Source organism: Leptosomus discolor, chromosome 7 (assembly GCF_034619465.1).
Source record: "Leptosomus discolor isolate bLepDis1 chromosome 7, bLepDis1.hap2, whole genome shotgun sequence".
Classification (NCBI taxonomy): domain Eukaryota; kingdom Metazoa; phylum Chordata; class Aves; order Leptosomiformes; family Leptosomidae; genus Leptosomus; species Leptosomus discolor.
Genome location: NC_141397.1, coordinates 33,745,828 through 33,771,872, shown reverse-complemented (window position 1 = coordinate 33,771,872; position 26,045 = coordinate 33,745,828). Strand labels below are relative to the sequence as shown.

General features: G+C 40.2%; 1 protein-coding gene across 1 annotated transcript in view; it reads right to left on the bottom strand.

The window, feature by feature from the left end:
* The window catches only part of CNTNAP2 (contactin associated protein 2), a 1,109,936-nt gene that overhangs the window by 82,980 nt on the left and 1,000,911 nt on the right, over positions 1-26,045 (bottom strand). The window contains exons 17-18 of the mRNA XM_086468640.1: positions 7,105-7,323; positions 4,304-4,540 (exon numbers count right to left, since the gene is read on the bottom strand). Coding sequence (XP_086324766.1) covers positions 4,304-4,540; positions 7,105-7,323 — 456 coding nt within the window. The remainder of the gene's footprint in view (positions 1-4,303; positions 4,541-7,104; positions 7,324-26,045) is intronic.

Here is a 26,045-nt window from a genome sequence, read left to right as displayed (position 1 = left end):
TTGCTCTTTTTGTTTAAAGGAAGGAAAGAGTTTGGTTTTTTAAAGGAACAAAAATTAATTGTTTTCTCAGAAATGCTTTTATGTTGGTAGGACAGCTGGGGGAGGAAAAAAAAAAGAGAATTTATGCTTAAGCAAAGGACAGCAAAAGGTCAGAAAGCAATCTGTAGGACTGAAGAAACACTGCAGCTATTCCTCAGAACAATTTCTCTGAGTGATGAAAGGAGAGGTGAAACTAATTGCATATGCCCCAAATACAAAACAAAAATAAAGTTAAAATAGATGCCAGGCTGCATTTTTGCACTTTTTTTGTTCTTGTAAAAGAATAGTGTAATTTCCAGGCCACTACCGCATCAATCACATTGTGATTTGTTGCTAATAAGGCTGGAGACAACGCAGTTTCTTGTCAGTCATCAGTCAATGGCTTTAAGGATGGATTTCATCAGCAAAAGAATCCGCAACATGCAAGGCCTGTTTTGTGAGACATGTTTATTACTTATGAACCATTGTATGGTGATTTCCTTATAGCAATGGTGGGGTTTTTTTCTTCAATTTTTGCTACCACTTCTTCTGCTAACAGTTTCAGCGTGTAACCAACCCCAAAAAGTTTACCATGGGGAAGGGACATGAATATCAAAATAAAATTTTTGTATAAGAAAAGCTTTCTGTGGCTAATTAAAATCAATGGGACGAGAAGACTGTGGTATATTGAAAGGTATCATATTATGCCACCTTTCACTCCTGCTGAGTAGCATATTTTTCTGGTAATACCTCGTATTGGTTTGAATGTGATGACTTAAAAAGTCAGGCACTGTTGATTATCAAATCAACAGAGCACTTGGCCTGGAGGATTTACTCAGAGGAGTAAAATAATGAAACCTGGTCCTAGTTTATCATGCAAAGCACTAACCTTGTTATTTCTTGGCAGCTGCCGTGAATTCCTAGTGAAGGTAAAAAAGGAAAACATTCTTGCTTGCCTCATACTGGACTCACCCACATCATAGCATCCAACTGCATATTATGGTGCAAGTGAGAAAATCACAAGGGACAGAGCACTATTCAACTATGTTCTTGCTATAAAGAATGGAATTGGTTGAAAACTGAGGCTATAGTCTTTAAAAACATGTTCACAGACATTTCAGTGCTTTTAGAGAGGAGAAAGGGTCAAAGTGATAATGAAAAATGAATTGAAATATCAGCACTGCAATGTTTTCACCCAAATCAACTGAAATATAATTTAAGTAACATTATTATTTTACAAGGAAAGATTCCCTGCCATTTTCCAACAAATTTTATCATTTTTATAATTTTCTAAAAAATGAAAATATACTTGACTGTTTTGCCAGCATTTATTTTGCCATCGTTTGTACTGTATGTTTGCCCTTTGTATACAGAAAATATATCCAGTCTTGTCTCATGGACCAAAGGGACATGGTATAGGATTCCAGGAGCTGCTATTAGAAAGAAAACGTAGGATCTACTTCTTTACCAGTCTAGGGAGTTTGACAACATTCACAAGATGTTCTGGTGCTTCACTTGATTTAAAAGACTTAATCCCAGTTAAATTTACAATGGAAAATTTAATGGGCTGAAAATTAACTGTTTTAAAGATCTCCTTATCAACACTGTTTGTTACAGAGTTTTTACAATTATTTTGATCACAGGATGCCCCAAACCCAGTCTATTTTGTGTTTAATTTATTCTCCAGTGCCACGTTGTTTCTGCAGAGAAGCCCCATAAAGTCACCCACACTAAACCATACTTGGGGATATTCTAGATGAGTGCATCAGTTTTCAGCACTAACAGACAGGAAATCAGTAAATTGCATTTTGTACGTAAGGCCTTAAGGATTCAGAAAGGTATTTTTAGCCTGGAATTGTTTTGATATTTAAAGCAGAGATCTGATGTCATGTTTAAATGGCACAACACCATGTGGTACAGAGATCCTCATGCTTGCAGAACGTGGTGCTGCCCAGCAGCAGCAGCTTACAGCATTTTTCTGCATGCCCAAAAAATCACCATCAGAGCTCTGGGCCTTTGGCTGGACAAGGAGGCTGATAAGGAGAATATTATAGTATAATATAGTATAATATTACTGCTGCTGTTATGAGAGTGCTTGCAGACCAGCCAAAACCAGGGTTTGTCTGTGCTAGGTGCTCCACTATTCTCCTAATGGTATCTTTTATTCTGTTAGCTCCATATGCAGGAAAACTAAAACACTAAAACTGAGAGCTAGTTTTGGCAGAAGTTTGGGGTTTATCTATCCATAAGAGACACAGAAAAACATAAATAAAAGTCAGCATGGTGAGTTTTGGCAATACAGAAAAAACCTAGAAAGTCAATTTACTGAATATGACATGGCAGCAATTATTACCTTTTTTCTTTTTTTTTTTTTTTGAGTCAACACATGCGATCTGTAAGAAACTGACTCAGTTCTAGCTTGAATGGGTTTCCTCTCACATAACTGTGCTAGTGAACAGAAATACTAAATATGCATTACCATTCTTCAACTCATGACAAAACTGCTAAATTAACTGAAATCACTGTACTCACATTCTCAGGAGTTACTGCCTGTACAGTCCTGAATGTGATGGACGTGTTTTATAATTTGTCTTTGAAGCAACACAGCATAGTGAAACCTAATGAAATTCCTGTATGTAAGCACAGTGGAAGCATCACCTAGAGCAGCAGCTGCTTCAATTCTGCTACACTAGAAATACATCATATTTATTGAAATTTGTAAAATAGTCATGCTAGAGATTCATCAGAATATCTGGTGATGTGAAAACAATCCCTTAGCTTTTAGAAGTAGGTGGTCCAATATGTGAGCAACATTAGCTCTGTTACGAGGAAATGAAGTGGGTGAACACGGGTATAAAAGAAGGTGGCTGAAGTGTTGAGGAGAAAATACAGTCCATAACCCAGTTATCAGGTAAAAAGACTCCTCTTTCTGTTATAAACTTGGTTTCCTCTAAGTGTGGCTGGAAGGGAGCAGGGTATGGACATTTACAAAGTAACCCTCAAAGTTTGACTTGGAGAAAAAAAAAGAGAATTTAAGAAGAGTGTCAAAGGACAGGAGCTTTCCTCTATTGCCAAGACAGCTTCATAACGGGAGTTTGGTAACTGGTGACCCAGCCCGCCTGCAGCATTCCTGGTACAGTGGGTAGTATAAAAGCAGAAGAACAGTTTATAAGGCTAGAGGTTTCTTTAACATCACAGATACTGATGAGAAGAGCCTTCACATTTTTTAGTTGAAGCTGCAGGATTAGCACCTTTTGACAAAGCTTTTAAAATTATTAGGAAAAGCAACAGATTGGATGATTTTATGTACCAATAAAAGAGCAGTGAAAGAGAGCTGCTGAGAGATATTAGCACCTCAGGTAAATGTGACAAAACTTTCAGAGGCCTTGAGAAGAGTATTTCAAGAATATGACGAGATTATCCTATGAAATATAAGGGAAGTAAAGGAACTGCCACAAAGCCTGCAAACTGTGCAAACACTGGAAAATTATATTCCCATTACTACTTATTTTGTCACAATCATTTCTGGCCAAAATTAGAAAAAATGTGGTAATAAATTAGCATCTTTATTCTAATTTTTTTTTTTTTTTAATGTAAGATCCCTCATTCCCTTACTCCTTGCCTTTCTTTCTTACGCAGGCATGTGTGTCCATAGTAAATTGGTCTCTTACAATCATTGATTTTGAAATTCAGAACATACTTAAGGCATTTCCAAAGGACTGGCACAGACGTGTGAACTCTATACCTTCCCTCACCCTACCAAGTTCAATCTCTAACCCAGTTTGAGCTACTAAAAGACTTGATCTGGTTATGGATGGATAAAATTTTTAATCCAAATTCTGACCTCCCAATTTATAAGATATTCAACCCAAAGCTCACACCGATGTATCTCCAAATATGTTCCTGAACAAGACTAGGTAGCTTTTGTTTAAATCTTTTTTTTTTTTCTAAAGAAGTAACCATGACATTGTGCTAGTAGGAATTTATTGTTCAACAGCTTAAGACTATGGAATACAGGCTGCCAGACCTGCTATGACTACAGGCATTCCTGATGCATTTTGTTGTTGTGCTATTTGATTTAAATATGTAACATATATTAGTACTAATGAGAGATGAGGTTTTAAATCATTGCATTTAAATCCTGGGTGTATAATGTGACTCATTTGTAAGAACTATTAAACAAGATTTATTTGTTTAATTAATAAAAGCTGAAGCATTGATTCTATTGTGTTTTTTCTCAGGCAGAAGTTTTCCCATATTCTGCCCCCTGCACTAAAGCATTTACCTTTAATGCAAAACGGTCCATCATAGGCAGTTCTGGAGCAGTCACAGGAGTAGCCATTGTATTTCTCGACGCATTTGCCACCGTTTGCGCAGTACATCCCGTAGCTTGTGCAATGGCCAGAGCAGCCAGGCTTCACCCCTGGTGTGACTTTCGCTCTCTCTTCCAGGTCTAGCGTCACTCCGTTCATCCTTAATGAACGAATGCAACCTAGGAAGCCTCGCTGGCCTCCTGCAGCACCTGAGAGGGAATGTAAAACTGTGATGTGAGACAACACTGAGCAGATTTTACCTCTTATATGAAACACCCTGCTAAGCTTGTGATGACAGCTGGACGTAGTAACAACTTTGTAAAGGCAAGGAACTGCCTTGTCCTAATGACAATGAAATTAATGAAACTTAACTTTTTGATACCATAACATAAGTAAGCATAAATAGAAGGTGTGCTTGCTTTACACTGATTAGACATCAGAGAGTCTAGCCCTCTGCTGTAAGACTTCATTTCATTTCAACGTCAAGATTTTTGGAGATACCCGTGAAGAAATGGGCTCGGCTCAATTGCTAATATGTAGCCTTACTCTCCATATGATTAGTGATGATGGATGCTAATAATAATGCCATAATATGTGACGCAGTGTTATATTTTTCAAAGCCACTATAGGAAAGGAAGGAAAAGATTCAAATCCCCACTCTCAGTTGCAATAGGAAACACAGAGGTTAATTTCCAAGCAACACCGGCTATATCGTTTAGCTGCCTGGGTATAGGGTGAAGGGTGTAACACTGCAGAGCTACATTTGAAAGTCTGGGCTGAGATGGCTTTTTTTGGCAGTCAATAAGAACTGTTCCTTTTTCCCCCCATTAAACACTTGCTGAAAAATGTGATTTCAGCTAGGAAATCCTTATCTGGGGCTGGATTAGAAACAAAAACAAACAAAAAACCCTAAAAAATGCAAGAAAATAACAACGAGTGGCTGTCATCCTTTCTCCTCATCCTCTCATCTCTGTGATTACTGCAGTGCCGCAGGTGCTGAAGAGTCCCTGAGGAGATCTGAACGTTCATCACCACAGAGCACGGAGGCTGATATTTACCTGAGTGGGGAAGAAGACTAAAAACAAGCCAAAGAGAGAGGGCTGCTTCAAATCAACTGCTGGTAACTGGATGATTTGGAGCAAGATGAGGCAACTCTCGGCCTCTGCCAAGTGCATAGGGCAGAGAGCATTCTGGTGTGGTTCCATTCTCTGTAAACTCATATACACTGCAGTGAGGAAAAACCCCCTAATACATCTAATGACGCCCTTTCCCCTCCTGGTGACTGTCCTAGCCCCTAGGACATGAAGGCATCACCCCACAGGCTTTCTTGCTGGCCCAAGGAACAGATATTTATTCTGCAAAAAGTGGAACAGGAGGCATTGAAAGAATTCTTGGCCTCTATGTTCAGGGTGTTTATTTGGGACATTCCACCTCAAATTGATTCTCTCTCTGATCTGGGTAAGGATTTAAATCTGTTCTTTGAGATGTGTGCTCCAATTGTCAAGTTATATGAAATGGATATGATTCAGAAAGAAAGAATATCTGGTGCAGATTTGGAGACTCAGTTTTTGGCAATAAAGGTACTAGGTATTTCAAAACGTTGCTGGTGTTAGAGTTAATTCAAAACTACCAATAAAAATCATCATAATTAACAATTCCCCAAGAACTCAGGCCGGAAAAAACCATAACTCTCCTTGTTTTCAGCAAAAGGCTTGGTATTTCTTTTAAAAGGTTAGGGCTCCCTCTTTTAAACAAACTTCACATTTCAGCTTACTTTGAAACTGCCTTTTATTGGGATCACAGTCAACAGTAAAGGAGAATCTGAGCTTGTAAATAATGACTGCACATCTGGTGACACGTTATACACAGTTTGCAGTGACACTGTGCTGTTTGCTAAGGCAGTGAAGGCTTTAAACATAATTCTAAATAATTTCTGCTGTTGAACCCTGACTAACATGGGAAAAAATGAGATAATGTCTTTTTTTCCTTCCCCCTTCTCTCTTCTCCTGTTAAGAGCTATCTAGAGAGGTAGGAAAGTGCTTCTTTGCTCAACATTTCATGCAGTTCTGATTCCAGCTAATGGCACTTGGCATGTCTGCACTTCATTGCCCCAGGGCTAACAGTCAGAGAAGTAAAAATGCTGCTGGAATAACCTGCCCAAAGTGTAGTGGGGATCAGCAGCTCCAGAAAGCAGCTGGACTAACTTGGTTCCAGGGAATGCATTGGTCTAACACTGTGTGATGCTTTCCTACACTGAATGGGCAAACAGCCCATGGGACTAAAGGGAAAAGACTGCAGCGAGAGTGGTGAACGCAAAAGTGTGGGCAATGATCAAGCCTAAAGAGGCTGAACGTGCTGCTGAGCCTAGGATGGGCACTGCAGGCACATGCAGTCCTGGCAAGACCTATGCAGAATTTTTCACTTATGTGGTGAATAAATGTGTGTGCGTGAGAGAGACACTTGGCAAAAAAGGAGTTTGGCACTACTGCCTGCTAGAGGCACTTTCAGCCAGGAGCTGCAGGTGTGGAAAGACAAAAATGACGAGTTGCCTGCACAGGATATATTTCTTTTAGTTGATCTCATTTCTGTAGTTATGGACATGCTTGCCTTTTCTTTTCTTTTTTTTTTTTTTTTCTTCCCTCCCCGCTGTGCTGTCACACAAATGCTCCAGGAGCGCAACTTCCCACATTAAACTAACTGCTGCTGGCAAGACATGAAGCAAAGAGCATTCAGCATGTGAGAGCAAACCCCGGTTACCCGCTCTACATCTTACCAACATAGAGCTGGCTGTACAATTCTAGCCGTGTGTGTCCTTCTGTTGGTGCTTTCCGGACTTCCAGTGGTAACTGGTCTACCTGCAGGCTGGCCTGTTTGACATTCCTCTCGGCATTGACCCGATGCCACTGGTCATCATTGAGCTGGTTGGGAGATCTAACGACGATTTCCACGGGCCCATTTCCAACATCAAACGAAAAGGAAACCTCCGTAGCAGCTGAAATACCAAGCAATAGGGACACCACCTTATATTGTAAACAAATTCACTTATACTTCCTAAAGAGAAAGGAGTCATATTTACTACAAATACGCACTGCTCAGTCACCTCTCAGAATTTATAAGCATATTCAGGTCCTTATAACTTGAGTGGGAGTTAAAGTATTTCCAAAGAAGCCATTGTGAAAGGTTTCTATAGCATGTGATGGAAATCAAATCAGTTTGGCCTGTAAAATTTAACCAGAATAAATTATTTCCTTGAAGAGGATTCTTTATTTCCGCTAATAATTTCAATAATGTTGGAAAAACCTGCTCACCAGCTTTTAGAAGAAAACATCAATAGACCCTGGAACAACAACATTCATTTTTGATTTCTGCATCTTTCCAGTTTCCATATTTTTTTTTTTAAGGAAACATGCATTTAGATAAAAAAAGTGGTGCAGAAGTTGTTTATATTTTTTTTTCTCTTGAGGAGCAATTAATTTTTACAATGACCTAATAATGCTGTTGTAAGGAACTGTGTGAAACTTTATAGCTGAAAAAGAAATGGATTCTTAGCAAGCACTGCAGTGCTCTATTTATAGTGGATGATTCAAAACATGTTTAGAAATTTTACAGATGTCCGTTAGATGCTACTCCAGGTCATCCTCGGCAAACTACGTAATTGTTACTTATTATTAAACAGGGACTGTGATTAATAATATACAGATGATTTTGGACTGAAGAAATATAATTTTGACGTTCCTACTGATATTTAGATTATATAACTTCGGGCTATACATTCTATTATGGTGGCAAAACATCAGATGAAAGGGTTACCAGAAAACTTACTATCAATGATAGCCTTCACAAAGGAGGACACCAGACAGAAGTACAGACAACCAAGAGTTCCATTTAATTTGTTTTTCTTATGAAATAAAAAAAGTCACAGTGCCCTTTCAATTCTTCTGAAAAATCTTGAGTGCCCAATTATGGTCTCAGTGTTCCATTACAGCTGTGGTTTCTTGTTTGGTTAAATTAATAAAACAGTCTTACTCAGCAAGGCTCTTAAACAGTGGTAGAAGCACCACTTCATGATCATTATCACAGACAATACTGATAAACAGTGGGAAATATTTTTGTACATGGCCAAACAGATTTTCACAAGGTTATGTTAGACTGAATTAAATGCATTTTTATGAAAACCAGAAGGATAGGAATAAACTTTTTACAGAGAATGTTCTGTCAAACCAAATTTATTATACAATAAACACCTCTTTTTTAGTGCAAAACTAGCCATTTCTAGAAGGAAAAATTAAAAGCATATTTTATTGCTGTTGTACTCTCTGTTCTCTGCTGAACAAAATAATTTCATTTCTGAAATGAACTGCCTTTCATAAGCCATGAATTTAGTCTGTTTGTCCTTTTGCACTTTACAAGACAGAAAATCTGTATGAGCCAAAGCTTGCCATTAAAGAAATAAAGATGTTTCATTTTAATGTTATTATGTCTTATAACTTCAGCAGTTCTGCCAATAAACTCAGGCAAATTAGGAATTAAGAGTAAAATCTTTCCAGCACTTCCGTTTATGTTGTGTTCAAGTTTATTTTCAAGGGTATGTGCATAATCCTCCTTTACTTTTTGAAGAACTGCCTCAGATCTCTTCACTGTCAGGCTTGAATTGCTTCCCGAAAGCCATCTGTCTATGAGGCTGTAAAATGAGGAGCCCTTAGCAGACTTTTCATCTTATTCTGAGGCAACTGATGGTAATGTCGATATTGCTTGTGGATATCTTGAGTACAACCCCACCCAGGATTTTGAAAACCTCTGCAAGAACGCTTCTTCGTTTGCAAGCTCTTGGTCTTCTCAATGGAAGTATCTTTAATTTTTTGAAGGAAGATTATTCTTCCTTTAAAAGAGAAAGAGAAAGTTTAGAGAATTGGCAAATAGAGGTATTTGAAGTAGAAGTTCTGTGCCTGCACAGTCTAGCTTTAAACTGAAGCATGGCTTTAAACTGAAATCTTTATCACAGCCTGAAAGACTTATAATGAAATTTGTACTTATTGGAGAAAATGATTCACTCTGACATAAAATTACCGTTTGTATAAATTCATATTATATTTTTAATCTGCACAATAGCATGTCTCACATGTGAGTTATGTTGCTGGTTCTGACTCTTCATTCTCAGTTTCCATGGGAATGAATTTTTGAATCTAGAGATTAAATATATTCTCCAGTCAGGGGCATCTCTAGGCAAAATTATTGGTACTTGTACCTTAACAGAAGTGGATGAACATCTAATAACAGGCACATTAGTCAGAAAAGGAAGACAAAAGAAACTGTACACCCTCCCAGTAAATAAGACAGGGGATCTGGTGACAACTGACTTGGAGAAGGCTGAGGTACTCAACAACTTTTTTTTGTTTCAGTTTTCACTGGCAATTGCTCTTCCCAAATCTCTTGAGTCCCTGTATCTCAAGGCAGGGACTGGGGGAATGAAGTGTCCAAGGTCAGGTTGGATGGGGCTTTGAGCACACCATGCTGCCTCGACTCCTTTTTCCTCTACCCCGGCTTTACTGCTGAGCATGGTGTTGGACAGTATGGAGTATCCCTTTGGCCAATGGTCAACTGTCCTGGCTGTGTCTCTTTCCAGCTTCTTTGCTACCCTCAGCCTATTGACTGGGGGAGAAGTGGGAGAGAGAAAGCCTTGACGCTGTGCAAGCACTGCTCAGCAATAGCCAAAACACTGGTGTGGTATCAACACTGGTTTAGGCCCAAAGCCAGAACACAGCACCATATAGACTGCTGTGCAAAAAGTTAACACCATCTCATCCAGAGCCAGTACAACATCAAATTTGTTCAGAAGTTCAGCATAACTAGTTATGTAGAGGAGTAGCAGATACTTAGGGTTTTTTTCCTAATTACGGTTTACTTTTCAATCTGTCCATATCTACATGTACAATCCTTGCATGATGCTGCACCTTCAAATTGAACACATCCTTGGTTGACGTGACAGTAGTATTATTCTGTCAAACTTTCGAAGGGGATGATTAAAAGATATCTAACATAAACGTGCACATGTGACTACTTATTCACAGTGACCGACTGAACCAGAGCAGGATTTTTTCAGGAATATATAGAAAATGAGCTGCACAGGTCCCAGAGATTCCTACTCCTCGGTCACTTTGTAGCTGATGAAGGGCATTTTCCTAATGATTATTTTATTTTCTATTCTACCAAATACCATAAAACTCAAGTCAGTTGTTCTAAGAAATGAGAACAAGGATCAGACATTGAACAAACAACTGAAATTGCTTAATTATGAATTAAAACATAAATAAATGTAGGGTTTATTTTATTCAGTCAGTACAAGGTTTTGTGATGGAAACTTCATAAAATTGAACAAGGGTGAATTTTTAATGTGCTCCTGCCACATATATTCACTCAATAAACTGAGGCTTGTGGCTTAGTTTTACCCTTTCCACATCATGTGCAATTACATATAATTAAATATGAACACATTTCTTTCATCAATTCAATTTTCTAAGGTCTCAGGTCATTGTCAGCCATCTGTTCAGAACACAGAAGTACAACTTTAGCAAACAAAATGCCCTTCTCACTCTTTGTTCTGTGTTCTTGGTTTTTAGCTCTATTCAGATCCCACCATTTCCTCATCTTCAATCTATGAGGAATTTGCCCATAAAATGGAAGGGATACAACTGAACCACCCTGCAGGAAGACCTGGATAGGCTGGAAGAGTGGGCTAACAAGAAGCTTATGAAATTCAACAAGGATGAATGTAAGGTCTTGCACCTAGGAAAACATAATCCAGGGGTGCAGCACAGGCTGGGATCTACCTGGCTGGAGAGCAGCTCTGTGGAAAACAACCTGGAGGTCCTCATGGACAACAACCTCCATATGTGTGAATGGTGCTGCAGTGGCAAAGAAAGCCATCAGGATGTTGGGTTGCATCAACAAGGGCATCATCAGCAGAGATAAAAAAAGTCATTATCTCACTCTACTCAGCGCTTGTCAGGCCACATATGGAACACTACGCTCAGTTTTGGTCCCCGCTATACAAAAAAGACGTGGACAGGCTGGAGAGGGTCCAGAGAAGGGCCACAAAGATGATCAGAGGGCTCTGAAGCCTGCCATATGAGGAAAGGCTGAGAGAACTGTGTTTGTTCAGCCTTGAGAGAAGAAGGCTTAGAGGAGGCCTTATCACCATGTTCCAGTATTTAAAGGCTGGCTACAAAGAAGATGGAGACTCCCTTTTTACAAGGAGTCACATGGAAAAGACGAGGGGTAATGGATAAGAGTTACTCCTGGAGAGAATTCTATTGGACACAAAAGGACAATTTTTCACAATGAGAACAATCATCCATTGGAATAATCTGACCAGGGAAGTGGTGGATTCCCCAACACTGGACACTTCCACGGTTCAGCTGGACAGGGTGCTGGGCCATCTTGTCTAGATCATGCTTTTGCCACAAAGGTTGGACTAGATGATCCTTGAGGTCACTTCCAACCTGATATTCTATGATTCTGTGATTCCATGACTGAATTGCCTATGGGATTCTGCGTTCCTTGGGTCCTTCCTTTCAAGGCTTTCCTGTAGATATGATTTAGTTAAAACACAAGTTCTGAGGGTCAAATGCATGGGAAGTAGCATGCACTTCTATGTCCTTCACTATGCAGAAGGTCAGGCTAAATCAGCTGATAGACTTTTATGGCATTCAAGAACTATGAACAGCTACATCTGCCATTTTCCTAGAACTCCGTGTGTTTCAAGTCTCTTTTTTTCCTATTTTCCTAGTTTGATCCTTGTTGATATATTGCAGGCTAGTATCTCTAGCTATAATGAGGCCGCCAGCAAAGAAAGAGATGCTGAGAGATGGGTGGGTGCTCACAAGATGCTAAGCAGTATATGGAGGTTCTCAAGACACATCAGCTGTGAAAAAAAAGAGGAACAATTACAACCCTCCTCACAGTCAGTTTTATATGTTTGTCTCTTTCTCTCCTTCTCTCCCATTATCCTTTCTCTGAAACACATACTTCCACCTCCTCCTTTGTACTTTGTTTCTCTTACGGCCCCTGATGTACTTTTATACCCTTCAGTGGGACTCACAGATGTTTTAGTTGACTTACATGAAAGGAAATAGGATCTAACTTCTTTAGGATCCTTTTGAAAGCCCATCCTTTGAACAAAAATGCCTTGTTATGGCTAGAATCAGAGCACACTTGCTTAGCTGTAAAATAGGATACCACAATAAGCTATAAACTGCAGACTAAAATCTGACAGACAGATATTTCCCCCCTCTACTTTGCTTGCTTGTTCTGTGAAAACAACAGCTTGAAAATATTCTCTCTCTGTAACTTCCTGTACAGTGTGTTTGTAAATACACCTCTGACAAAGGGCTCATTGACTAAACCAGCAGACAGAATTCAGTTAAATGATTGAAAATGAGTGAAAACTTAATCAACAGATAGAGATATTAAACATACCTAGAGCTAGTGATTTGTGTATCTTTATATGGAAACCATCACCAGGGTCAAGATCAGGTCTCATATCTGTAGTCATTGGAATCCTTCCCATTGACTTTAGTAGACTCTGGATAGAAAAGAGGGCTTTCCAGGATCTGAAAGCAACTTTCTTGTCCACCTTTCCCACTTAATACTCAAACAGCTGAGTTTAAAGATAGTTTTACAAAGTCATCTCTAAATTACCTGCCCTACTGCCATCATTTGCACAGCGGACAGAGATGGCCATGCCAATGCTGACACTGAAACATTAATAGGTTGTTCCTGGCTGCTGAAAACGTGCGGAAAAGTCTACAGTTGCTACCCTAAAGTGCTATGTTGGAACACAGGACCTGCTTTGAGGAGGCCACATCTCAAGGGACACAACTAAAAATTAAAGCCACCGAAACAACATCTAAGAGAGAAATTGTTGATCCAAGTTGCTTGGCTGTAATGCAGGAATTACTGCATAGCTTGACTGTTTGTTAATAATCAGGTAGTTGTCAAAAATCATGACCATATTTACAATAATTGGACTAAGCATCTGGAAGATTTCATCATTTATCTAATTCCCAAATGAAATGGCCATTTGAACTAATGAGCGAAAGCTTCACTTATTTGACCAAATGACAGTGCATATCTATGCCCAAGACTGCAGTGATCCCTGAGCTAAGTGCCAAATGAACTAGCTCTGGAAGCTGCACAGCTGCATCAGCATGATGTTGTGCCAAGAGTAATTAGTTCTAATGAGAGGCTATACTGCACCTAAGATCAAACCCCGCATAGCTGAGTGCTGATTTATGTGGACACGCTATCTTTCTTAGAATTAGCTCAGGTATCTCCCTAACATGGGGGTTCACTGTACAGACTAGACCCACTCTACATTTCCCTGTAGGTTAACAAGTTAAAAAAAAAATCATGCAACTTTACACTCTCTGGATCTTATGCAGTCATTTATATCAGTGTCAAGAAGGAAAAAATGATGAGTAAAACTATCACTTTGATTTAACATCATTTAACACCCATTTCTCATGGTATGAATCTATTCACAAGATATAATAACAAGTGAGGCTCACTGTCTCTCTGAACCTTTAGAACAAGCTGATATTCTGTATGGAGTAAACAATCCATTGGACAATCACAGAAATATAGAAACATGCTTTGGGTTGGAAGGGACCTTTATAGAACATCAAGTCCAACCCCCCCTGCCATGGGCAGGGACACTTTCCACTAGATCAAGTTCCTCAGAGTCTCTTCCAACCTGACCTTGAACACTTGCAATGATGGGGCATCAACAACTTCTCTGGGCAACCTGGTCGAGTCACTTACCACCCTCATTGAAGAGATTTTCTTCCTTATAACCAATATAAATCTGCCCTCTTTCAGTTTCAAAACATTGCCCCTTGCCCCCTTGTCCTGTCACTACAAGCGTTCATAAAAAGTCTTTCTCCGTCTTTCTTATAAGCCCCTTTTATACACTGAAAGGCAGCAATAATGTCTCCCCGAAGCCTTCTCTTCTCCAGGCTGAACAATGTCAACTTTCTCAGCCTTTCTTCACAGAAAAGGTGTTCCAGCCCTGTAATCGCTTCTGTGGCTCTCCTCTAGACCCACTCCAGCAGGTTCATGTCTGTCTTGTTCTGGGGACCCCACCACCAGATGCAGTACTGCAGGTGGGGTCTCACCAGAGCAGAGCAGAGGGGGAGAATCACCTCCCTCGACCTGCTGGCCTTGCCCCTTTTGATGCAGACCAGGAGAAGACTGGTTTTCTGAGCTACAAGTGCACATTGCCAGCTCCCATACAATTTTTCGTCCACCAGTACTGGCATCTTCGGATTAATGGGAATTACATATGTTAAAATCCTTCTTTCATCATTGTGTTTTATGACTTTTCAAATATATTTTCATATATCTGTCTGTGTGACTGAATAGGTAGCTATTTTCTTCTTCTTTCATTGCCTGCGATGGATTAGACTCCCTGTGCTATAATAATCTTTGCCTATTGCCTCCATGCTGAGCCCTTGAAATTCATTATCCTCACCTGTGGTTTTAATCTTAGATATTCAATATAAACCAGTTGACTCAGAAGTACTATACTGCATTGCAGCATAGTCCTGGGAAATTCTGAAACTCCCACAGTCTAGGATTCCCAGAGTACTAGGAAATACTGGGGAGAGGAGATGCGAGAAAAAAGTTGTGGAAAGGGTGAGTGAAGAGAAGGCAAATAGAAGAAGGAAGGTAGGAAAGACTAGTGGTGTACCCCTTGGGTCAATCTTGGCTCCAATCCTCTTCAAATCTTCAACAATGACCTAAATGATGACAGGACAGAGTGTACCCTCAGCAGGTTCACAGATGTCACAGAACTGGGATGTCCAAGCCATCCAGAGGGACCTTGACAGGCTGGAGAAATGGACTGACAGGAACCTCATGAAGTTCAGCAAGGGGAAGTGCAAAGTCCTGCACGTGGTGAGGAAACACCCCACGCACCAGTACATGCTAGGGGGCACCCAGCTGGAAAGCAACTTTGCAGAAAAGGCCCTGGGGATCCTGGTGGAGACCAAGATCAACATGAGCCAGCAATGTGGCGCTTTTGCCTGATGGGAAAGAGTGCAAATGGTCTCCTGGGCTGCATTGGTAGGATTGTTGTCAGAGGTTGAAGGAGGTGCTCCTCCCCCTATAAGCAGCACTGGTGACGCCACACCTGGAGTCCTGTGTCCTGTTTTGGGCCCCTCAGTACAAGAGAGACATGAGCATACTGGAGAGAGTCCAGTGAAGGGCCACTAAGATGATTAGGGGACTGGAGCACCTCACATGAGGAAAGGCTGAGAGAGCTGGGACTTGGAGAAGAGAAGGCTATCTCATCAATGTCTATAAACAGCTGCAGGGAGGGTCCAGAGAAGACAGAGCCAGGCTCTGTTCAGTGGTGCCCAGTGACAGGACAAGAGGAAACAGGCATAAGCTGAAACATAGGAGGTTCCCTCTGAACATCAGAACACACTTTTTCAATGTGAGGGTAACAGCTCTCTGTGGAGATCTAGTTGAAACCCACTGTAACTTTTTTCAACAACTTCAGTGACAAAGAATGCTGATGGACTGCAGCACTATTAGCTTGCTGATGATAATCTGTTTGTTGTCTCTGTTTCCCTTGCTTAACTTCTAATGCTGAATCCATGCCTCTCTGGATGGAACTGGAACATAACAGTGAGCTGGTTTGATGAAGCTCATGCTAGATAAGACTACGGTGATAGTAGCAGGTAGAAGGAAGAAATTCAAAAGTATATTAATTACCAACAGTGTATCACTCACAGTAAATGTGTGTTTCTGTAGCATGGCACCAGCATGTCTTCTGTCTGTATTTATATGGCTAGGGGATTCTGATAGTGTCTACTAAATAAGATTTTCCTAGAGTGATCTATATTTATGGCAGCTGAATTTGTGCATGGTTGCTGTTTCCTGCATAACACAGTTCCAAAAAGTAAATCACGAAGTCCTACATTCTCCATTTTTCTCCAGTGCATGGTTAGTCCTCTTGGATTGCATTAGGAAAGTCAAAGAAATTACACTTTGTTACAAGTAAATATATAAAGAAATAAAAAACTGCAGGTAATTATTCTGCTAGTCTGTTGGTTAGTTTGCAGCATCAAGCTTACTTTTGTTGTGCACAAGCATCTCTATCTATATATTATGAAACATTTGCAGGTGTATTTCTGTGCTTCTTTATTGTTCTTTTACATGAGTCCAGCTAGCAACCCTATTCCTGCCCCTACTCCTTTCTGTTTTGTCAGTATCTAAGGGAATAGTAGACGGGGATACTACTGTGTGGAGTAAAATCCTCGAGTGCACATTTACAGCTGCACTGTTCCAACAATACTAGTATTAAAAGTGGGCTATTCACTACCCTAGTCTGCTCTCAAAAGGTTAAGAAGTTGCATATAGGAAGAGGCATATCTGTGAGATGCAGCACTTCTCAGTTACAGCTTGTTTCTGGCAGACAGTGGTGATGTCAGTGAGCCATTGTGTTTCCACGCACATGCAAGATTAGATTACTCCTTTGGAGCAGAAGCTGGAGCAGAGAACAGTGCAGACTTACAATCCATCCCTGAGTTTTCCCTAGGGCGGTCCAACCTGCTGTCTGACTGCAGCTGAGGGGGAATTTTTAACTACTGGAAACCTGGCTCCACTTTTTCCAAAGCACACAGGCTACCGGCAACTGGCGAGATGTTCTGCAGGTGCACGGTAGTAAAAAAAAAAAATGGCCCTGGCTTCTCTCACCTTTTGGATGGACACCAGCTCTCCTTCTACTGGCAGACAACCACTTACACATGTAATTTGTATTTTGCAATATTTTGGAAAGGTGTAACTATACTGGAGCTCAGTATGAACACAGCACCTTCCTCATCATGAGCAGGCATCTGTGTGAGGGCAAAGATAAGAAGGGATTTCATTTTGGTAATAACTAAGAATCAGTGATTTTTATTTAACTTTAAAAAACCCCTCAACTATCAACCAACCAATCAAACAGAAATACCAGTCGTCTTACACAGTAGATTAGATTGCTTCGGGGGATAAAAATTATTGTGTTTAAATGAAAGTGCCAAATTTTCTCATGAAAGATCATGCAAAAGCCAAATATGACCTAAGACAATAATTATTTATTACCATTATTTATTAATTACTCCAGTTATGCTAATTACATTCCAGCTGTCATGTAGATAAGCACTTGGAAACAACTCTCATATTTTTATGGTTATATTTTAGCTGATGTAGCAATTTTCAGCCATGGACACCAAGAATGAAAAAAAACGTTATCAGTCCTGTGCAAACAGAGAACCAAAGCAAAGATACCTTAAAGGACTTGTTTAAGGTCAAACATCAGATGGTTAGAGCAGGGCTTGAAAAAATACCTACTTGCTTTACTTCTAAGGCAATAAATACAATTTCAGATAGATGACATTACCTCCCATCCAGCCAGCCCTCTTCCAATAACTACTTAGTTGCCTGGAAGGAAGGAAGGATAGAAGGGTGACTCAGTTGAAGATCTTGATTCATATCATAAGTGTGACTAAAGCTTAAAAAAATACAGCAGCAATATCTTCTGGTCTCTTTTGTGAGAGGTGATTCACACAAAGGGAACTGTAGTCAGTGCACTGAGTGGAAAAGGAGAGGAGGCATGTGCTTTCCTGTCTGTAGTGGGTTATAATACACTTCATTATATTCTTTTAACTGCAACACTTCACCATGAAACTGGATTGGTCCCATGCAACAGAAGACACCACAAGTGGGAACCACAGAGATCAAAACAGAGGTCTCCCGTGCAGTATATAAAAGGTTTTGTGTAATTGGATGAAGGGCAAAATAAAAAGTGGGTGCTAACATTCATGAAAACAGATTACATCTGAGCACAGTAAACTCTCAGAGAGATTTCTGAGAGGAGAGAATGGCTTCTTTCCCTACAAAAAATTGCTATGAAATTGGCATGGTTCTAAAAATGCTGAGCAATCGATCTGACCGCTTACAAGTAGATACAAAGGATATCAACCCCCCCTCTCAAATATGTCATATTTGTACATCATAAAAATCAGCCAAAATTGTAAATTGTGCATAATACTAAAGTGCTAAGAGCCTGGTGCAGACATCAAGACTGTCACTCTTCTGTCGTGTGAGTTTGAGAAAGCACATTGTCCATGTCCTTTTCTTCCTCTTCTGTGGAGTTCTTCTTATTCTGTAACTTGTGTACTAGCTGTAGGTTCTGCTGTAGACTGTGGTTAAGACTTATAAAGGTGTGTAGAAGCCTGGGTGGTAGTCACTGAAAAACTGTTATGTCTGGCCACGTGCTCATGAGGATATGCATTTATTGATTTTTTCTGCCTGGCCATGTAAGTTTTTGACATCTGTAGTGGCTGTTTTACCAGAAATTTTTCATGGCTGCTATTTATTTCTCTGTGGCTGTCCAGGGGTCACCATCAGGGTAAGGACCCTATTGCACTATGCACTGTACTAACACTATAAAAAAGGCCATCCAAAAATATGACTCAAGTTTACTTCTAGTGTAGTAACTCTGTACATCAAAAGGGCACGTGCAAGGGGGCAGGGTATATGGATCTGGCTAACTGTGGCTCCCTTTTATCAAAAGCTTTAGACAAAGATATTCTTCTCTGAAAACTGTATTTGTAATAATTTATGGTTGCCAACATCCAGGGTAGACCCCCCAAAATGGAAGATGCTATCTTTGGTATTGTTTACTTTTTTATTCTCAGCGGAAGAAATATCCACAAAAAATACAAAGCAGGGGTATCACAGAGTGCTACAGGAGAATGGGAGGCAGAATTGACATGTTGGAGGCAAAAATATGTGCCCTGACTTCATGGTAATTAGAAGTGGAAAACTGCTGTAACACAGTGGCAGAGGATAAAGGGCACAGCCACGTGGTATGGGCTCAGATTTGACTGGTATGTGAGTGAGGGACCTGCCTGGTGTAGCCACCTTTTCTTATCTACTTTGCTTCACTGGATGAATCTCAAAAATGTAAAGCCAACAGGAGACCCATTCCTATTTTCTGCTGTAACAGTGGAAAACACAAAAGGGTGAGTGAAAGGATTTATGGCTGTATAAAACACTAGTTGTTAAGAATTCATACTAATGGAGAGCTGTCTGAAGTGCACAAGTGGAGACAAAATGCACTACAGTGATCTGAGCTCTGTTTTAAAAACAAAGTCAAGTTAATTAGATCAAGAGAATATAAAAAGCCTAAATTATGCAAGATAGTGTAATGGCAGTCGTGTGATAATAATTGTCTTCATGCTCTTAAAAAATAGATTCACTGTTTTATTAACTTTTTAAAGAGATTTTATGTCAATGTTTTTCTTTTCTTTTAAAATGTAAGAAATCATATATGTGTGCAAGTTTCTTGAACAAAAATTTAGGAGAAGAAATATTCTTCCTTGTCCTCAGAACAACTGTAGCAAGGCAAGGTAGAGAGACACAGACTGAACTAAGTATGACTTAAAAATTAGTTCATTTTCATAAAAATTTAAACTGGTATTTTTTTAAATTAGCATTTAAACCATGATGAAATGCTGCAAAGTGTTAAGAAAAATCTGTGGCCAAAACTTTATATGAACATTCAGCATCTACCATATTATAATGTTCTCACAAAAACTTAAAGAGAAAAAAATTGTTTACTTGAATCAATCTATTGACATAATTTGAATTAATTGTGGGCATAAATATTTGAAGCGTCATGGATACAACTGTATTATCATTAAAAACACCTCCTCTTTCATTATATTTCATCATTTAGTCACAGAAAACCTTGCTCTCCTTTAAAACTGAATTGCTTTGGTGAAAACAAAAAGAATAATTTAGACTTTCAACAGGCTAACTAAACTATTGCCAACACTTTAACTAAAAAGTTCATCTTAAAGAAAAAAGTAGTTTACAGAGTACCAAGACCCTGTTTAAACACTCAGAAGACAGACTCTCCAAAGCAGTTAAATGAACTAGGACCGCAAGACCCACTGGATTCAGGCCATACAGACTCAGCCATACAACTTGGTTGGACCACTTCAGATTCCTCACTCATGGCATTTCATTCAATGTATGGGATGATGTTCATGATTAGGATTAAAGGTAAGGATTAAAGATCAGAGTGGTATGGGTGACAGTATAGTGGGTGTCTGCTCTAGACCACCTGACTGGGAAGAACAAGCGGACGAGACCTTCTAGAGACAGCTAGAAGTAGCCTCATGTTCACAGGCCCTGGTCCTCATGTGGGTCTTCAGCTACCCCCAATATCTGTTGGAGGGACAACTCCAAAGAGCATAAGCAGTGTTCCTGGATAGCACCAATGACAAGTTCCTGACACAAGTGAAAGAGCAGGCAATGAGAAGAGATGCTCTGCTGGACTTTACACTCACAAGAAAGGAGGGGCTTGCTGGTGATGTGAGGGTTGAAGGCAGCACCAACTGGAGTGATCATGAGATGGTGGAGTTCAGGGTCCTGAGAGGAGAGAGCAGGGCAAAAAGAAGATAGGCTTCTGCAAGTCCCTAAGTGATACCTCAGTAGCAAAAGGAAGACTAGGGAAAATGTGGGCTCACTGCTGAATGAGGCAGGGGCCCTGGTGACATAGGACATGGAAAAGGCAAAGGTAATGAATGCCTTCTTTGCCTCAGTCTTTACTAGCAAGACCAGCCTTCAGGAGTCATAGGCCCCAGAGATCAGGGAAAAAGTCTGGAGCAGAAGCGTTGGACCAGATGACCTCCAGTGGTCCTCTCCATACTCAATCATATTGCTATTGTCTGATTCTGTGATTGCAGACACTTACGGAAAGAGCAGCTGAGATTCATTTTATTCCCATAGGCAGGACGTCATAAAAAATCAGACACTTGTCCTTTGCTGAGATGAGCATTTTTAAATATTAAAGTATTTTTTTGGGGAAAAAAATAATTGCACCTCAGGTGGGTCTCCTAGCCACTATTCCTTCATTCGCTCCATGGCTCTAAGAGTGCCATTATTCCTGCAAAGTGGTGAAGAAAAGATTGAGATATTCAAAGACATTGTTTCCTCATAATCTAGTCATCGGAGCATCCACAGATGCAGTGGAAGGTAGATATCTGAAACTCATGTTGGCAGAGAAAAGGAATACACTGGAACATCTGTCAAGCCTGGCCATGTAAGGTAGGCAAAGCAGTGCCTACTCCACTGAAACTGGAGCTCTTCATGCGCTACTCAGGTGCTGCAAAGATGCAGGCACATCTGGGCATGCCAGAGGATACAGCCTGAGGAAATTCCTTTGGAAAATTTAGGCTGATACAGGCTTGACACAATTTCTGCTGGGTGGCCACTGAATATTTTGGGTATCAAAATTTTTTACTAAGATGCTTAAGCCAGTTGGTGGATCTAGCCCCTGACACCTTGTCTTCAGGAGGAGACGCATCCAGTCATGAAGTAAACCAAATTCAGTCGTTACTACCAAGAACAGAGGAAGCTTGTCCTCCCAGTTTGATTTGGAACATGTCGCCATTTACCCTGTTAAAGCAGAAAACTCAGTGACAGACTTGGGCTGGAGAAGTCAACTGAGCTCAAACTGGCATCCTACTATTACTTGCCACGTGAACTAATTCAAGAAGTCACACAGTCCCTTCCAAGAGTAGCAGGATGAGAAAGTCTTTATGTATCAGTTCTTGACTTCAGTTCTACATGTGGATTTTTATTTCAAATTATAGGAAATTATGAAAAAGACATCACTTTCTAATGTGTGGCAGAACACAAAGAATATGAAAGCATATGAAGGATTTAACAAAGTCAATGTAATGGATATCCTTTTCTGATTAAAAAACCCTCTGATTTTTGGAAGAAGAGAATTGTTACAGATCTAGCATATTTGACTTTCTTCCAAAAAGAGCAGAGATGGAAACCAGAATTGCACAGACTGTTGATGAGATGGATGAAGCATGAGTCATCAGAAAATTAAAGGACCTCCAGTTTGTTTTGGGTCAAGCTGTATTTAGTATTATAATGAATATTTTTGCACAAGAAGTCTGCATATGTCTTTTTTTTTTTTTTGCCAATGTTGGAAAGGTCAGAAAATAATATGTAACAAACGGGAACCCAGTGTGATAGGTCAAAAATTCCTAGGATGCACTGGGCAGGGTAAGTATTAATGCCATTGTACAAGGCACTAGCAAACCATTAGAAGAACTAATATGGATAGTTTTGATTACCTGTGTATAATAAAGAAGAATTCAAGGTGAAATGAGTAGGGAGACCCTTACTAGCATAACTAGAGAAAGGAACAAGAGAAAGTATCTTATGAGATGATGTGAGTTTGTCTTGCTTAACATAGCAATTAAAAGCTGAGAGAAGATATGATTGCTCCATAAATACACAAGGGGAAAGTAAATGCTAGGAAGAGGAAATAATTAGTTCAGCTGAAAAACAATACTGAAACATGAATGAGTGGCTATATACAAAAGATGCAAATAAAACTGTTAGAAGATTTCTAACCAGCAAAGTTGTAAAGGTCTGAAACAGTTGTCCAGCTGGCAAAAATTCAAACTATTTTCAACAGAGAGTTGGACAAATTTAGGGAGCTAGATATGGGTTATGCATTTTGATTATCTGTGACAGCAAGGATCTAAATTCAAGGACCCAGAAGGTCTGTTCCTGTAACATGCCTATAACATCTGGCAATTTGTGCAGTATAGTAAATATTTATTTTCTACAGGAAAAAAAGATCAGTGTACACGAAGAAGGCAACAAAGCATATGCAGTTTCGGCATGTAACAGAAATTAGACTGGAAGCAAGGGCAAAGACCTGAGATGACCTAGTGGGTGACATAGCTAGCAACAGTTTACCACATGTTGCATGTATTTAGTGCAACACAAACCAAAGGTAGGGAGAACTATGTTTTTTGGATGCCAACCAGTTCCCACCTTGAATTTTATGTGAGCTGTAACTGATTTATTGGACACTGCATATAAAATGACTATTAAAGTGTCACTTATGGCAATGGGAAAAGCATCCCAGCACCCTTGAAAGGAGAGGAGTAATGCCGAGGTGATGCTGTACGGCACTGTGCAGTGCAGGGTCATGAATGCCACACTGACATTGAGGCAGACCAGCGTAGAGCAATCTGTACCCTGTCAGAGTCCAAGCTAGTTACAGAAGAGCTACTGATGGCCTTCATTTCCCTGCAGCCCTGTGCCTAGGATTTTCTATTGGTCAGGTTTAGCCAGTTCCCCAGCTGCGATGTTTATTTGCTGCCTTTAGCTTGCTCCCACACACCAGCTTGGGCACCTATGCCCATCTGCTAATCAGAAACAAGGATACAGGTGGAACTGGCCTTCTCAGATGGACCACGAATTGCCACGTTTGAACATCAGGCTTTTCTGCATCACCTATCTCAACTGAAAAGGAATCTTATCTTTAAAAGAACGGCACTTGCAGTTCTTCAAACTAGGTGGGGTTTTTTTGCAACTTTCATATCGTCCTGGAGTAGGATGAGATTTTGCAAATACTGCCGTAAAAACATTTGAGTCAAAAATTTCCCTGAAGAAATTTACTGTTTTTCCATCTAATTTGATAACTTCTTACTGGCCCCTGGGATGAAGAGATTCCTCAGTGTCCTATGCATTCTTTGACGTGTGGCTAATGCAACATGCTCTCCTAGGGGGCCGTTTTTCAAAGAAGTGACCTGCTAGGAAAGCAAAATAACAACTCAATTAAAAGAAACACAGAAGGTCACACCAGTTTCCTTTCCCAGCTAGAAAAATAAAGCAGCGGAAAATGTAAGCTGCCTTTATATTAACATATGGGAATTTAAAGAATATCATGTGAAAAACTCATTGATACAGTAGAATTCCATTTTAGGATGCCTCTGGAGAAAGAAGTGATGAAGTCATTAAAATTTGTAAGAAAATATATTAATCAGTCATGCTTTAGAGCGTTCAGTCTGGAGGAATGAATGCTGTCTGGGCAGAAGCAAATAGCAATGGGAATCATGGTCTCTGGTCTGTCACTGCTTCTTGTCTGATTTTGGAGAAGTTACTTACGTCTCAAATAAGTCGCCTAGAAACAATGAATCACAAGAAGCAATGTAGGACTTTGCAAGTGCAAATGCTAGGTATTAGAGCACTGTCAGTATCCCTTGCCCACAGAGCAAGCAAACCCGTCCTGAAGCCATACCGCTGCTCTCACTACTTCATGTAATTCCTTTCACAGCAGCCAAGTTCACTGATCACACCTTGCGGAGACTTTTAGGACAATTAGCATTGCGGGGTTTATCGGCCAAGTGACATCTCTGAATGTAGGGCTTGAAAATATTCCTACCTTTCTACAGTAATAAGAAAGGTCCTTCCTCTCTTACATGTTCATGCCGGGATCAAACACAAGCTGACCTTTATCTTTTTAAGCCTTATCATTTTTTTCTGTTGCAAAACTGACTTGCTGTTTACTCATTTCAGAATAATAGCAGTGAGACACAATTCATTAGTGTCTGTAAATTTCTTGGATATGCTGGGATAAGAGGAGCTACAGAAGTAGAGCAGAGTATCTTTTTCATTAGAATTATATGACAATGTCACTAAGAGAGTTTTCTGGAAGCAGTTTATTTCACCACAGGCTTTCTAGAGCAACAGTCCTGGGAATCTGATACAAAACAGTGACAGTAGATGCTTCTTCCCAAATTCTCAGGAATATGCCCCTTCCAAAATCTGCTTTCAGAAATACATCTCTTCCAAAACTTGGGATTTCTCTTGATCAGTAAATCCAAATGTGGTCTGCTTGACAAACACCTCACAGGTATGAAGTAGTTGGGTTTTTCATTGTCATAACTCTCCAAAGTCTTCAACCTATATCTCATAAGTGTACAAAAGCATCATCTTGCTCATTTGACCCTAGTCAGATATGTCGATATTCAGCTGGATTTTAGGTAGCCCCCTGCCTGCTGCAGGACTTCAAGTTAGGATCCTGGAGGCCTATTTCCCTGCACCTCAGTGGCTCTAGCCAGGCTCCGTTGTGCAAAGCTACCATTTCCAGGGAGGAGTGACTGTAGGGAAGAACTGAATGGGGAGGGGAGCTGAGAGTCTTCAAGAATTCAAAATTAAATTCTTGGCATGTTTCATTTAGCAACATCCAACCCTGAAGTCCTTAAAAAAAAGAACATTAGGATTGCAGCTGAAGTCCTGGAGAACCCATGTTGCTGTTGGTTGATACACAGCCTGCTGTTTCATCTCCATTTCATGCGTATTAGGTCTGCTCCCAACCTCTGCAACAAGGGGACAGAGGTTAAGGCAAAGGTCAATGGCAGGCTAACTGGTTAGCAGTAGTAGGTAGGTCTCTTATAGCAGGTATATGTCTCTCATAGGACAGGCAGCTTAGTTCAGTTCACAGAAGTACTGAGTACTGTAGCCAACTCCCTACCACCTCTCAGAGCAAGTGCCAGCTCTGCTGCACAAACACAGTACAGCTGTATGGAAAGTGGACACTAAACTTCATAGGTGCTTTTCAGGTACACACTGGGGGAGCAAATGAGGGGCTTTGAGAAAGAAGCCCAACAGTTCCTCCAAATGACATTCAGACTTTTCGGTGGATTGCTATTATTAAAGGCACTAACAACAACCTGTCTGAGAGTGTTGCCCTGGCAGGCTTTGTAGACAGCAGGTTACACACCTCTGTGTCCTAAAGAGTAGGTCAAGGTTAAAGAAAGAAAAAAATGCCCATGGTGA